Source organism: Triticum urartu, chromosome 7A, assembly GCF_056163025.1.
Source record: "Triticum urartu cultivar PI428250 chromosome 7A, HENAU_Tu73, whole genome shotgun sequence".
In the NCBI taxonomy this organism is placed as follows: Eukaryota; Viridiplantae; Streptophyta; class Magnoliopsida; order Poales; family Poaceae; genus Triticum; species Triticum urartu.
The window spans coordinates 713,380,166-713,395,142 of record NC_141879.1 but is presented as its reverse complement, the minus strand read 5'-3'; the positions used below and the strand labels follow the sequence as shown (position 1 = coordinate 713,395,142).

The 14,977-nt window shown below is 45.5% G+C and overlaps 1 protein-coding gene across 1 annotated transcript; it reads right to left on the bottom strand.

Annotated features, from left to right (window-relative positions):
- Positions 1-1,171: 1,171 nt before the first annotated feature.
- Positions 1,172-3,355, bottom strand: LOC147961969 (uncharacterized). The gene is made up of 4 exons (XM_087535786.1): positions 2,420-3,355; positions 2,123-2,323; positions 1,757-2,036; positions 1,172-1,284 (listed from the first exon to the last, which is right to left on the bottom strand). Exons 1-4 carry the CDS (start codon positions 3,329-3,331, stop codon positions 1,247-1,249), a joined length of 1,431 nt encoding a protein of 476 aa, XP_087391912.1. The 5' UTR covers positions 3,332-3,355; the 3' UTR covers positions 1,172-1,246.
- Positions 3,356-14,977: the final 11,622 nt, after the last annotated feature.

The window sequence follows — 14,977 nt, the reverse complement described above, 5'->3', positions numbered from 1 at the left end:
TGAGCAAATAAAAAAATATGATATCCATTATACGCAAAAGAATACCCGGCTACGTGAGGTATAAGACATGCATGGGCTTAATTTGGTGGGTATTAAGTGTCCATATTAAGCAATAATTAGCAAAATTCTTTCCTAATACAAACTAATTAATTTATCAATTAATGCTAATACTAATTACACGTGCACACATCTTAGTGTCATCCAACGGTTTTTAGGCAAGGTGCCCAGGCACCTAGGTGTCCCATACTGGTGTCCTATATATATTATATATATAATATATATATATATATATATATATGTATATATATATATTAGGTATAGGGTAAAATTGTACGGGCTCACAAGAAGAATGTTCCAAGTCCACTAGAAAAATTTCATAAGTTTAGATGAAAAAATATTCATGTTTTCAATTCTTGGTTAATGTGAAATTATTAGTCCTTTTGTCTCTCTCAGCCAATAGATGTCTTACATTAACCGTGAATAATTAGTACTCCCTCTGTCAAGAAATATAAGCGTGTTTTGACTAGTAATCTAAACGCTATTATATTTCCTTACAAAGGGAGTACAGCATTGTGTGGATGAATAGCACCTAAAACAGTGGATGTAGAAATACAACTAGGAAAGCCCAAAATGAACAACTAGGATAGACTCAGGGTTGGAGCACGGGCAGACGGTGATCATTGTCGTTTTGGGTACAACACGTCAATTTTTTAACAGAAAAGGAGTACAGTGGTCAATTTGATGATGTTGGTTTTTGACTTTAGGGTTTAGGACGATCTTTGCCAAGTGGTTGCCCACTCTCTAGTTCAGAAAACAGAGGGAACCGAAAGCAACGGGTGAACAGACCGGAAAGCTATTTGGTTCATATAAATATAAAGAACTACAGAGTGAACATCTACTGCTGCACAATCTACTTTTGATGAAAACACACAGTGCATTGTCAAAATGAAACAGCGCGACAAGCAATCAAAACCATATGCTTAACTGGTCACTAGGCTGAGTACATTAACTTCAATAGCTGAATGGCATAGGAGACATGACCATTCAGAAATTAACTAAGATTATCGGGCGCACCACTTACAGTCATATATAAAAGCTTCAGTACACTCACAAAACAACACCTAACATAAACGGTTGAAGCAACAAAGCAAAGTCCTTAAGATAAACGACAAGGTAACAGAGTTGGTCATCATTCAAAGGATGATCTTATTGATGCGCACCATGGATCCAGACATGACCGTGGAAATCATACTGAGGGGCAATTTTGGCCACCGAGCATTGATCCTGCAGAGGAGGCAAATGGAGATGAGCTCTGGTTAGCATCATAACGTACTGCAAATGTAGGGTCATTGTATGAAATTTGCTTCCGTTGCCACATAAAACAGAGTACGTAGTAAAGGCAGAGAAAAAAAACAAAGTACTCCTCAAACATAATTTAACCTATAAACTATCTTTATGAATCCTTGAAACTATCTTTTTGCTACTGAATACAGATGCAAAATAAAAGGGCATAATCAGCAACTTGGTACAGAAGATTGCATAAAAAGGACAACTAAGGTAAGGAAGGCTGCATTGAAACCATTTACCACCCACTACTCCATTCAGGTTCTATTATTTGACAAGGATATGAGGGTTTACCCACATAAATTCACTGGTAAGTATATTTAGCTAATACTGACCATTTGGCCACACCATTAGTAGTTTATGTCCTTGCTGCATCTATAAGCATGGTATCAGGCATGCAAAACATACTCACCAGAGCTAAGATAAACATAGAATTCCACAGAGGAATAAGCCTTGAACATGTTGTATATATTTGTGCATCCATCGCTACTTGATGAGGCCCCATCTGACAGCTTCACTATCACTTTTTTAAGCATTGGCGCACCTTTGAATATCAATTTCAAGAAATCAATCTCATGATCGTCTCCTCCAAAGCCATTGATCTCCACTTCTTCGAGAACAGTCAAGGAGATCATTTGGGATCTCCAACCCGTGGGCTCACAAGGGCAATCAAATGTGCATTCTTCATTCTCCTAATTAAAAAGGAAAAAATATATAAATTACTACTTATTACAGAATGTATTATCGGGGTATATATATAATCAGAGCAGAAAATTACCTCTGATGTCTGTAGGTCAACACTAAGCATCTGCGTAGCACATCGAATTAGATTCATCCCTAGGATATGAAACACGAGTGCTCCAAAAACATGTCCATTTGCTGTGAGATGTAGCTCCAAAACAGAAAACTTAGCAATCATATGCTTCTCTAGCTCCTGTGCAAAGGTGTCCACTCCGCCGTGCAAAATAACAAACAAGCTCTGAAAAACAATTTGGCAGGACATATCGATCATTCACAAAATTTAGTGTAGTCGGAGCACGAGTGTGCAGAAAATTGAGCAGGAGAAGGACCGAACGGTGTAAGCAGAGGCATGAATGTGCAGCGAAGGGAGCTGTCCTTGTCTCTCTGCCGTCTTTAGCTTCAAACTGTCCAGTTGCCAAACACCAAACATGGGTGCCACGAACCAGGAGCAATGCCACGAAACTTTCTCTACCATGGGTGCCAAGGCGGAAACGCTGACTTCCTCCGAGGTGTGAATGGTCATGCTCAATTGTTTAAGCACCGGGGCAACGATGTTGATATTGCTTACCCTGCAGGCGACCACTGCAATCTCCTGAAGCGATGCCGAGTTGACCGTTAGGCCGTCCTTATCGAAAGAAACCAAGGTGAGGTAGAGCGTGCGCAAGCGCGGGCAGCAGGAGAGCAAGCGGTCGATGTTGGCAGTGCAGTACGAGAGGGATAGCGTCTCGAGTGCGGGGAACTCGACGCCGGCTGGCAAGGAGCAGACGACGGAGGAAAGGAGCAGCATGATGGTGGTGGCGCGGTGGAAGCAAGGCAGGTCGACGACGAGGGAACCCTCGATTAACTCCGAGGGGAGCTCAAAGATGAACATCTCCGGCTCGAGCCGCGCGGCGGCGCGGAGCAGCGAGTTGACGCGGGCTTCGTCGTCCGCGCGCTGCTCCTTGGGGACGCGGTTGTCCTGCTTGGGGAGGCGGATGACGATGAGGGAAACCGCGGGCGGGGGAAGGGGGAAGCAGCCGAGCACCGCTTCGAGCGAGCGGAACGGAACGTCGTGGAAGACGATTCGGCGGAGGCGGGGCCAGAGGCTACGCCACCGGCGGGAGAGGATGCCGGTGCGCGCGGCGGTGGCGGCGCAGTGGAGACGGGTGAGGACGAGGAGGAGCAGATCGTCGGGGAGCTCGCTGATGAGATCCGCTCGGGCTAGCAGCCTGGCGGAACGCCGGCGAGGCCCCCATCGCCGGTGCATCTCTCTTAGCTATGGAAAACCACACCGTTCCCCTCCCACCAAATGGATGCAGATGCAGTAACCGCGGGTAGGCAGTATGATTCCCCTCCTAGTCCTTTTATTTGCTCGGCCAATCTTGACTGGGGAAGGGTTTAAGTGGGGGGGTTGTCGACCGGTCCGCGAGCGGATGCATGCATTGCTGCCATGACTGCGAGCTCTCGGAAATGACAACAACGCCGCCTCGTTTCCTAACTCCGAATTTAATTGGAAGTTCGTATATTTGACCCATTTAAGAAAACTTGCGCCACTAATTACCTTCTTATTGTTTTTCGGTTCTGACGCCTTGGACCCATTTTTCAGTGTTGACTGTGCATGCTACGTTGGCTGGTTTATTTTCTCATTTGCTTTTGTCTGGGTTTTTTTTTTATTATGGCTGCACGCCAATTGGCTGAATTTCAAATTCGGGCCAGTCCATTTTTTGGGAAGGAAGCAGCGGTCGTGCGGAGCGCCGAGCGAGCGAGGCTGCAGACCGGCGCCGCCGTCCGCGACTTCGCACAAGAGCGAGCCACAACCGACGGCGAGTAGGAGGAGGCGAGTCTGAAGTTTGACGGAAAAAAAAACTGGTGGTCGCCGGTTTAGAGGGATGGCCAGGGGTGGCGCCAGCAGTGCAGTGGGCGACAATGGAGGCAGGGCGGTGTAGTGAGGCAGGCGGTTGGGCCGGTTGTACTTGCGGTGGTTTCGGGAAAGAGATGAACATGAGGGCAGGAGGTTGAAGAAGGCGATATAGCCATTCATCTTGCATTCAACGACTCAAAACAGATCGACTGATCCAAATGTTTTTCTCCAGTCAACTTATATCTAGCCACGTCCCTAGTTTTGCTCTTGCTTCCATGATGCGCGAAGCGGGTGTGGCCTTGCCTCGCGTTCTGTCGTCACTGATTGTTCATCTTACCCACCTCGACCTTCTTTCAAGCCACCACCTTCCTCTTCACCCCATCCTTCTTCACCTCCATCGGTGGCACCAGGTCTGCCGGGACGAATTCCATGTAGAGCGTTGTTGTCTTGCCATACCGTCGTTCCTGTTGGCAAGTGTCACTAGTAGAAAAAAGGTCAAATGTGAAGCACATTAATACCGGTTTGGTTTTGAGCCGGCACTAATGTGTGCATTAGTGCCGGTTCCAACGGCTAGCCGGCCGCTTTCATTACTACCGGTTCGTGGCGAACCTTTAGCACTGGTTCGTGCCACGAACCGGTAGTAAAGTGAGTGGTGGCAGGATGTTGTCAGTCTGGGGCCTCTCCAGCACCTTTAGTACCGGGTCGTATCACGAACCGGTACTAAAGGTCGTCCTACATACACTCTTTATCCACCCGAGCTCGCTCTGTTCTTCCCCTTTCCCTTCTCCTCTCTGTTCTTCCCCTCTTCCTCTCAAGCTCATCACACATTTTGCCCAAAAATTGTCAAGATTTGAAGGCCCCCATCCATTCAAATGATCACAAAGGTTAGCAACTTTGTCCTTTCATCTCTCATTGCTAGATTAGCTCTTGCAATGCTTTATATAGTGATTGATTTGTGAGTTTAGCAATTTGGGAGGAATTATATATATGTGCTAGTATTTGATTTATATGCAATCTGAGGTCAAAAATAACACTTAGTTTACATATGTAGGTGTGGTTTACTTAGTGCCTTCTAAATCTCCGTCGTAACCATCGTCGATCGCTCGCACCGTCCCGTCGCCGGCACCACCTTGTGGTGAGCCTCTTGTTCATGAATGTTTTATATAAAAAATTGATGTTTGTGTGATTTGGATATATAGTTACTCGTATAATTATCTTACCTGTGCGTTGTTTGTTATACATAGTGCCATGGTTTTGGTATCCGTCTCCGTCGGCCCTCGTCCGGGTTATGATTTGGATGTGGTATATTCTCTTTTAAAACTATTTATTGCATTTCGTGTTTTTGACAAATTATGCCCATCAAGATGACATAGATATTTGTATGTAGGAGGTATGTGAACCGAAAATTCCAACCGACCCTATTCTAGAGAGGTTAAATTTAGTTGAAAGAGAAAACGAGGATTTGAAAGAAAAATTGAAAAGAATTGAGGGGGAGAAGATGGAATTGGAGTTGCATGTTGCCGATGTCGTCGATGATCACAAGATTAAGATAGAGAAAATGCGCTTGAAGATTAGAAAAATTAGAAAATATGGCATTCATAGTGAGGCTTGGTATAATTATGTTGTAGGATCAATTGTTACCTTAGTTGCGATCTTGATCGCATTTGTTGTTGCATTTAAATTCTTTAGCTAGAGAGTTATTTGTTATTGCATTTAAGTGTTGTATGAACTTTATGTATGAACTTGTATTAATTTGGTCTTTTCGATGTTGTGTAATGAAGATGAGCCGACAATGGATGTACGATGACCGATGCTCTCCCGAGTTCATTAATGGCGTGCAAACTTTTCTGCTTGCGGCTGAGACAAATAAGCGGGCGGATGGTTTTATGCCTTGTGCATGTGTCGGATGTAAGAATGATAACAATTACTCTAAGTCAAGAACCATTCACGTCCACCTGTTTGAGTCCGGTTTGATGCCCCACTATAATGTTTGGACCAAGCACGGACAAAAAGGGGTTATGATGGAAGACAATGAAGAAGAAGAGGACAACGACAGCTATCCTGGCCATGATGGGTTTCCTGAATACGATGATACAACAATGGGGGAAGAAGTTGAGCCGACAATGCGGGAAGAAGCTGAAGAAGAGGCATCAGATGAGCCCGCTGATGATCTAGGTCGGGCCATTGCCGATGCAAAGATAAACTGCGCAAGTGAAAAGGAGAAGAAGAAGTTGTAGCGCATGTTAGAGGATCACAAGAAATTGTTGTACCCGAATTGCGAGGCTGACAAGAAAAAGTTGGGCACCACATTGGAATTGCTGCAATGGAAGGCAGAGAATGGTGTATCTAACAAGGGATTTGGAAAGTTGCTGGTAATGATAAAGAATATGCTTCCAAAGGACAACGGATTGCCCGAGAGTACGTACGAAGCAAAGAAGGCTGTCTGCCCTCTAGGGTTAGAGGTGCAGAAGATACATGCATGCCCTAATGACTGCATCCTCTACCGCGGTGAGTACGAGGATTTGAACGCTTTCCCGGTATGCGGTGCATTGCGCTATAAGATCAGGCGCGGTGACCCTGGTGATGTCGGGGGCGAGCGCCCCAGGAAGAAGATTGCTGCCAAGGTGATGTGGTATGCTCCTATAATACCACGGTTGAAACGTTTATTCCAAAACAAAGAGCATGCCAAGGCGATGCGATGGCACAAAGAAGACCGTAAGAAAGATGGAAAGTTGAGAGTACCCGCTGACAAGTCGAAGTGGAGAAAAATCGAGAGAAAGTACGGGAAGGAGTTTGCAGATGACGCAAGGAACGTATGGTTTGGTCTAAGCGCAGATGGCATTAATCCTCTTGAGGAGCAGAGCAGCAACCATAGCACCTGGCCTGTGACTCTATGTTTGTATAACCTTCCTCCTTGGTTGTGCATGAAGCGGAAGTTCATTATGATGCCGGTGCTCATCGAAGGCCCTAAGAAACCCGGCAACGACATTGATGTGTACCTAAGGCCATTAGTTGAAGAACTCTTATAGCTGTGGAATGGAACAGGTGTACGTGCGTAGGATGAGCACATGGGGGAAGAATTTGACCAAAAGGCCTTGCTATTGGCCTGCTCTCAGTAACCTTTCAGGACAGACAAACAAGGGATACCGCGCATGCATACACTGTTTGGATGATACCGACAGTATATATTTGGACAATTGTAGGAACAATGTGTACTGGGACATCGTCGATTTCTTCCGAGCAGGCATCCCGTAAGAAAGAAAGGCAAACATTTCAAAGGTGAGGCAGATCACCGGACGAAGCCTCGCCACCGTACTGGCGCTGATGTACATGATATGGTCAAGGATTTGAAGGTAGTCTTTGGAAAGGGTCTTGGCGGACAACCTGTTCCGAACGACGCTGATGAACGCGCACCCATGTGAAAGAAGAAATCTATATTTTGGGACCTACCCTATTGGAAAGACCTAGAGGTCCGCTCTGCAATCGACGTGATGCACGTGACGAAGAATCTTTGCGTGACCCTGCTTGGCTTCTTGGGCGTGTATGGGAAGACAAAAGATACACCTGAGGCACGGGAGGACCAACAACGTATGCATGGAAAAGACGGCATACATCAGGGTCATGCCAGCTATGCTCTTACCAAAGAAGAGAAGGAAATCTTCTTTGAATGCTTGCTCAGTATTAAGGTACCGTCTGGCTTCTCGTCGAATATAAAGGGAATTATAAACATGACAGAGAAAAAGTTCCAGAACCTAAAGTCTCATGACTGCCACGTGATTATGACGCAACTGCTTCCGGTTGCATTGAGGGGGCTTCTACCGGATAACGTTCGATTAGCCATTGTGAAGCTATGTGCATTCCTCAATGCAATCTCTCAGAAGGTAATCGATCCAGAAATCATACCAAGGTTAGAGAATGATTTGGTGCAATGTCTTATCAGTTTCGAGTTGGTGTTCCCACCATCCTTCTTCAACATCATGACGCATGTCCTAGTTCACCTATGCGAAGAGATTAACGTTTTGGGTCCTATATTTCTACACAATATGTTCCCCTTTGAGAGGTTCATGTGAGTCTTAAAGAAATATGTTCATAACCGTGCTAGGCCAGAAGGAAGCATCTCCAAGGGCCATGAAAATGAGGAGGTCATTGAGTTTTGTATTGACTTTATTCCTGACCTTAAGCCGATTGGTGTTCCTGAATCGCAGCATAAGGGCAGACTGGATGGAAAAGGCACGCTAGGAGGGAATCAAAAAATATGTATGGACGGATATTCTCTCACTGAAGCACACTACACAGTTCTATAGAATTCTGCCTTGGTGGCTCCGTATATGGACGAACACAAGAATTTTCTATGCTCCAAACACCCGGAGCGGTCTGATGACTGGATTACACGTGAACAAACCAGGAGTTTCGCCGGCTGGTTGCAGACACGTACCATGCATGACGCCTCTATTGAAGATGCCCTGTACTCGATGTCCCTGTTACCATCTTCGAATATAATGACTTTCAAAGGGTACGAGATAAATGGTAATACATTTTACACGATCGCCCAAGATAAGAAGAGCACCAACCAAAACAGTGATGTCCGCTTTGATGCAACAACCAAGACGGGAAAGGAAACATATGATGGTTACATAGAGGAGATATGGGAACTTGACTATGGACGTGGTTTGAAGGTCCCTTTGTTTCGGTGCAAATGGGTCAATATGACACGAGGCGGGGTAACGGAAGACCCGCCGTATGGAATGACAACAGTGGATCTCAACAATCTTGCGTATGCAGACGAACCATTCGTCCTAGCTAATGATGTGGCACAGGTTTTCTATGTGAAGGATATGTCTACCAAGCCGAGAAAAAGAAAAGATAAGGAAGCGAATGCATCATACGATGAGCCAAAGCGCCACATAGTTCTTTCTGAAAAGAGAAACAGCATGGGAGTGGATGACAAGACAGACATATCAGAAGATTATGAAAAGTTTGATTAAATTGCTCGATTCACAGTGAATATTGACCCGAGCATCCAGTTAAATGATGAAGATTTTCCATGGCTACGATGCAAAGTTTCACACCCAAAGATCTGGGATGCGATCGGCTTCACTATCATCACTTTCTGCTGTGTTTCACACCCAGGAGGAAATCTCTGTAATAGTTAGGGTAGCTATGTGTTTTGGCATTTGAAACGCGAAGAAATTTTATGTGCAATCAAATTCTTTCATGCATTTACTGATTTTTTCAGCTAAATGACCCTGAAATTGAAAAGCATTTCAAATGAACTTAGAAAAGTTTGAAAGTTGGCATGGTACCATAATTTCATCCACATAGCATGTGCAAAAAAAATAGAGAGGGTTACCGCAAAAACTGGATACACTTCGTGTACAAAATGGACATTCTCTTTCGAAATATCAGGGTTTCGGACAAAAACTCATCCGTTACAAAGGCATTTCATTTTTTAAATAACCTAAGCATTACCAAATTGAATATAATGATAAAACACACTAATATTAAACATAAGAAAAAAGAATCACTGAAAAATCTATTTTCAAAGTTAAGTTATTCACAAACTAGTGATTCACACAAATTTCAAATAATTCAAAATGTAAACTATTCAAATTTGTAAACTACCGGCACTAATAGAAAGTTTGTAATTTTTTGTACCTAAAGCAAAAATATTCACAAAGAAACTCTAAGTACAGCAAAAAAACAACTCAAAAATAAATAAAACAAAAATAAATAAAACAAAAAATAAGAAAATAAAAAAGCCTGCCTACTGCACCACAGCAGCCTGCATACGACTAGAAACCCAACCTGTTGTTGGGCCAGGATGCAGGCCCGCAAAGGCCCAGTAGGCCCACAGGGCAGCACATAACATTTAGGCCCAGTAGGCCTGCTTTGGAGAGGAGCTCAAGAGAGCTACTGCACTGGGGCTTATAAATCAGTGCGGACGCCCCTCGGCTAGCAAGGTGGGACTAAACATGACGCACCGCACCTGCGCCAGCGCACCCCCTTTAGTACCGGGTGGTGGCTCAAACCGGTACTAAAGGGGGGGTCTTTAGTACCGGTTGGAGCCACCACCCGGTACTAAAGGGGGTGCGCTTCTCGCCGCTTGGCCTGGCCAAAACAGACCTTTAGTACCGGTTGGTGGCTTCAACCGGTACTAAAGGTTGTTCTATATAAGAAAACACTTTAAAAATTCAGTTTCTCATCTCTCCCTCTGCTTCTTTCTTCTCTACCCCGTCACCGCCGCCCCTCGCCGCCGCCCCTCGTCGCCGCCCCCGTCTCCATCCTCGTCGCCGTCCCCGTCGCCGTCCGTCGCTGTCCCCGTCCCCGTCGCCGCGCCCCACCCCGTCCTCCCGTCGTCCCGCCCGGCCCGTCCCCGTCCCCGTCGTCGCCGCCGCCCCGTCCCCATCCCCGTCGTCACCGCCCGTCTCCGTCCCCGTCGCCGCCCCCCGTCGTCGCGCCTCGCCGGTGAGCTCCTGCCCTGGCCGCCATGTCCACACACACACACATTGTTATAGAAATGTTAGCAATTTTTCTGTTTTTTAGTTATAGAAATATTAGAAATGTTAGTTATATAAAAATGTTATAAATTTTCCTGTTTTTTAGTTATAGAAATATTTATAGAAATGTTAGCAATTTTTCTGTTTTTTAGTTATAGAAATATTAGAAATGTTAGTTATATATATAGAAATGTTAGAAATTTTAGAGTTAGTTTTAGCTAGATGAATTAGATTAATGTCAAGTTGTTAGAATTTTCATATAGAATTTTAGTTATCACAATCCAATCATTTAAAAAATGTTAATTTCTGCGGGCATATAGTATTTGTTCTAGACGATGCCCGGCCCGTATCCTCGCCGTCAACCCGTTCGCCATGACATCCGGCTGACCCATGTCCGGGACTGGGCTCCGCCGGGCTGGCACTGGGAGGTGCTACCTGGAGGGGCGCGCCGCTTGGTGAGGAACCCGGCTTCGGGTCCCGTCGTCGACCCTGATCTCCTTTGGTGGCGTTCGCGTGGGCCACATTCTGTGCAGAGGGAGCCGGCCCCGCCGGAGGAGGAGGAGGACGAGCACGTCCATCGCTACATGGCTACTATGGACGTCAGGTTCTCCAATACCTAGCAGGTTCTTTGGGCAGATGACCGAAGATATGATCCTGTGATGGTTCCTTGTCTTTGGGTGTCCACTGCCCGCGCCCCAAGAACCGCGAGTGGCCTAGATTCTTCTGTAGTATTCGATCTTTATTAGCTACCTAGCCAGTGATGTATTCGAGATTATATACTATTCGAGACGATGTATTCGAGATTATATATTATTCGAGACGATGCATATTATGTATTATATGATTCAGTTTTTCCTTATTGATTGCATCCATGCACTGTAATTTGAATACTAAATTGTTTTATATTTCTTCTGGATTAGTGATACGTCTCCAACGTATCTATAATTTTTGATTGCTCCATACTATATTATCTACTGTTTTGGACATTATTGGGCTTTATTATCCACTTTTATATTATTTCTGGGGCTAACCTATTAACCGGAGGCCCAGCCCAGAATTGCTATTTTTTCCTATTTTAGGGTTTCGAAGAAAAGGAATATCAAACGAAGTCCAAACGGAATGAAACCTTCAGGAACGTGATTTTTGGAACGAACATGATCCAGGAGACTTGGACCCTACGTCAAGAAATAAAGGAGGAGGCCACGAGGTAGGGGAGCGCGCCTACCCCTCCCAAGCGCGCCCTCCACCCTCGTGGGCCCCCTGTTGCTCCTCCGACGTACTCCTTCCTCCTATATATACCTACGTACCCCTAAACGATCGGAGAGGGAGCCAAAACCCTAATTCCACCGCCGCAACTTTCTGTATTCACGAGACCCCATCACGGAGGGCTTCTACATCAACACCATAGCCTCTCCGATGAAGTGTGAGTAGTTTACGTCAGACCTTCGGGTCCATAGTTATTAGCTAGATGGCTTCTTCTCTCTTTTTGGATCTCAATACAATGTTCTCCCCCTCTCTTGTGGAGATCTATTCGATGTAATCTTGTTTTTGCGGTGTGTTTGTTGAGACCGATGAATTGTGGGTTTATGATCAAGATTATCTATGAACAATATTTGAATCTTCTCTGAATTCTTTTATGTATGTTTGGTTATCTTTGCAAGTCTCTTCGAATTATCAGTTTGGTTTGGCCTACTAGATTGATCTTTCTTGCAATGGGAGAAGTGCTTAGCTTTTGGGTTCAATCTTGTGGTGTCCTTTCCCAGTGACAGTATCAGTTTGGTTTGGCCTACTAGATTGATCTTTCTTGCAATGGGAGAAGTGCTTAGCTTTTGGGTTCAATCTTGTGGTGTCCTTTCCCAGTGACAGTAGGGGCAGCAAGGCACGTATTGTATTGTTGCCATCGAGGATAACAAGATGGGGTTTTTATCATATTGCATGAATTTATCCCTCTACATCATGTCATCTTGCTTAAAGCGTTACTCTGTTCTTATGAACTTAATACTCTAGATGCATGCTGGATAGCGGTCGATGTGTGGAGTAATAGTAGTAGATGCAGGCAGGAGTCGGTCTACTTGTCTCGGACGTGATGCCTATATACATGATCATACCTAGATATTCTCATAAATATGCTCAATTCTGTCAATTGCTCAATAGTAATTTGTTCACCCACCGTAAAATACTTATGCTCTTGAGAGAAGCCACTAGTGAAACCTATGGCCCCGGGTCTATCTTCCATCATATTAATCTTCTAATACTTAGTTATTTCCTTTGCTTTTATTTTACTTTGCATATTTATCATAAAATTACCAAAAATATTATCTTATCATATCTATCAGATCTCACTCTCGTAAGTGACCGTGAAGAGATTGACAACCCCTTATCGCGTTGGTTGCGAGGAGTTATTTGTTTTGTGCTGGTACGAGGGACTCGCGTGTAGCCTCCTACTGGATTGATACCTTGGTTCTCAAAAACTGAGGGAAATACTTACGCTACTTTGCTGCATCATCCTTTCCTCTTCAAGGAAATCCAACGCAGTGCTCAAGAGGTAGCAATTAGTGTTAAATAAAAGCTATGGCGGAAAATACCGGCAGAGAGGGAGAAGAGGCCATGTTTGAGATCATACACAGCCCTACCAGGCCAGATGATCTGAATGAAGCAGATGACGGCTCCCAATATATGAACAATAACGGGGAGGGTGATGATAAGATATTCGATCAGGACGACCGAGCTGATGAAGTCATGAACTATGATTATGATTATGATTATGATGACACAAACAATGTTGATCTTGAAATAACAAAGACTACCGGCGAGGTATATTTATATAAGCAGGCATCTAGTGATCATCACATGTTTTTTTGAAGATATATTAACGAATCGATCTTTCTTCTTTCAGCCCTCCAGATCGAGCAAATCTGCTTCTACAGACAGCAGGACAAAGCGAGGCCCGGGCAAAAAGTTGAAGGAGGGTGTAAAGTGCAACATCGATTCCATCAAAGCGGGTGGCAAACCCCTCACGCCTAAGAACATTGCGAACAAGTTCGTTCGTCAGTGCGGAGTTCTTGTGAAGGACCAACTCCCGATCTCCATTCAAGAATGGAAAGAGCCAAAAACTAAACGTCCAGATGTTACTTGGGTCGACGACAGAGCAAAAGCCAATCTTTGGGAATCTCTGATGGAACATTTCGCCCTACCAGATTATTTCACTGATGCAGATGTGCAGAAAGTTAAGGACGTTGCTCTTAAGAAGATAGCAATTGCATTCAACACCCACAAGAAAACTGTATGAGCCAACTACCTCGCTGCAAACAGGAAGACTCATGAATTCACGGGAACACTGGAGAAGCAAAGAGAACACTAGCCCGCTTTCGTGGAATTCAAGAAATCAGAATTATCTAAGGAACGGTCAAGAAAAAACAAGGCCAATGCCGCAAAAAAGACGCAATTCCATAGGCCGGGGCCAGGTAGCTACGCGGTGGCAATGCCTAAGTGGGATAAGTCTGAGCAAGATATGGAGGATGCAGGGGTCACTCCGGTTACTAGGAGCTGGCCCTCCAGGTGCAGAACTTGGTTCTATGCGCATGGGGGGAGTTGGATCCGAAGACAGGCGAGGTTTCGAAGAAGGCAAGTCTAAAAGGAGCCGAACAAAAGTTACTTGACGCAATAGAAGATGCTCGAAAGGGCGTGTTCACGCCCAACAGAGAGAACGACGAGCTTACGCGTGCCCTGGGAAATCCTGAACACTCGGGAAGAACACGAGGCAAGGGCGTTATTCCCTGGTATGAGGGCTTTTTAGAATGGAACGACGACTACGGGACCCGTGCAAGAAAGAAGAGGGAGGAGTAGAAGAAGAGGAAGCTGGAGGAGGAGCAGAGGAAGCAGGCGCAGAACGCCTTCAAGGCCTAGAAGCAAGGCACGCGGACTTGGCACTCAAATTCCAGCAGCAGCAGCAGCAGCAGCAGATCGACTCACTTAGCCAGGAAAGGGGGTCTCAGCAGCAGCAGCAGCAACAAGCGGATGATCGTCCAGCATTGGATAGCACCGTCCCATCCATGCTGAGAAGCAGTGTTAGTTCCGCCCCGGGCGACGCACTGCTGGATACATACCATGTGGATGACATCATAGATAACACTAACTATGAGCTACACTTCAAAATGAAGAACATATCCATGAAGGTGGCGGACGCCGTTGCTTTTACAATTACCCCCGAAGCAACCTTCCATTGCGCCCCGATTCCAGCGGGCTATGCTCGTGTCTTGGTTGATGAGGTGGTGGACCCATATTCGGGGCTACAGCTTGACATTCCTAGAGGTGACGACGAGCACACACTGGGAGAGGCCATACATCGTATCATCCTATGGAGAAAGGATTGCATCATCTTTCGAAGTCCACCGACACCGCGTCTACCGACTCCTCCTCGAAGTCCGCCACCGTGTCAACAGACTTCCGCTCCTCCAAGTCCACGAATGCGTGAGCAAACTCCTCCTCGAAGTCCGCCACCGTGTCTGCAGACTCCCGCTCCTCCAGGTCCATGAACGCTTGAGTTGACTCCTCC

Excerpts from the sequence above, each read along its gene's own strand:
- LOC147961969 (XM_087535786.1), bottom strand. The coding sequence starts at position 3,331 with ATGCACCGGCGATGGGGGCCTCGCCGGCGTTCCGCCAGGCTGCTAGCC. Across the intron at positions 2,324-2,419 it reads TTCATGCCTCTGCTTACACC|AGCTTGTTTGTTATTTTGCA; the intron begins GTTCGGTCCTTC and ends ATTGTTTTTCAG. Across the intron at positions 2,037-2,122 it reads TTGACCTACAGACATCAGAG|GAGAATGAAGAATGCACATT; the intron begins GTAATTTTCTGC and ends CTTTTTAATTAG.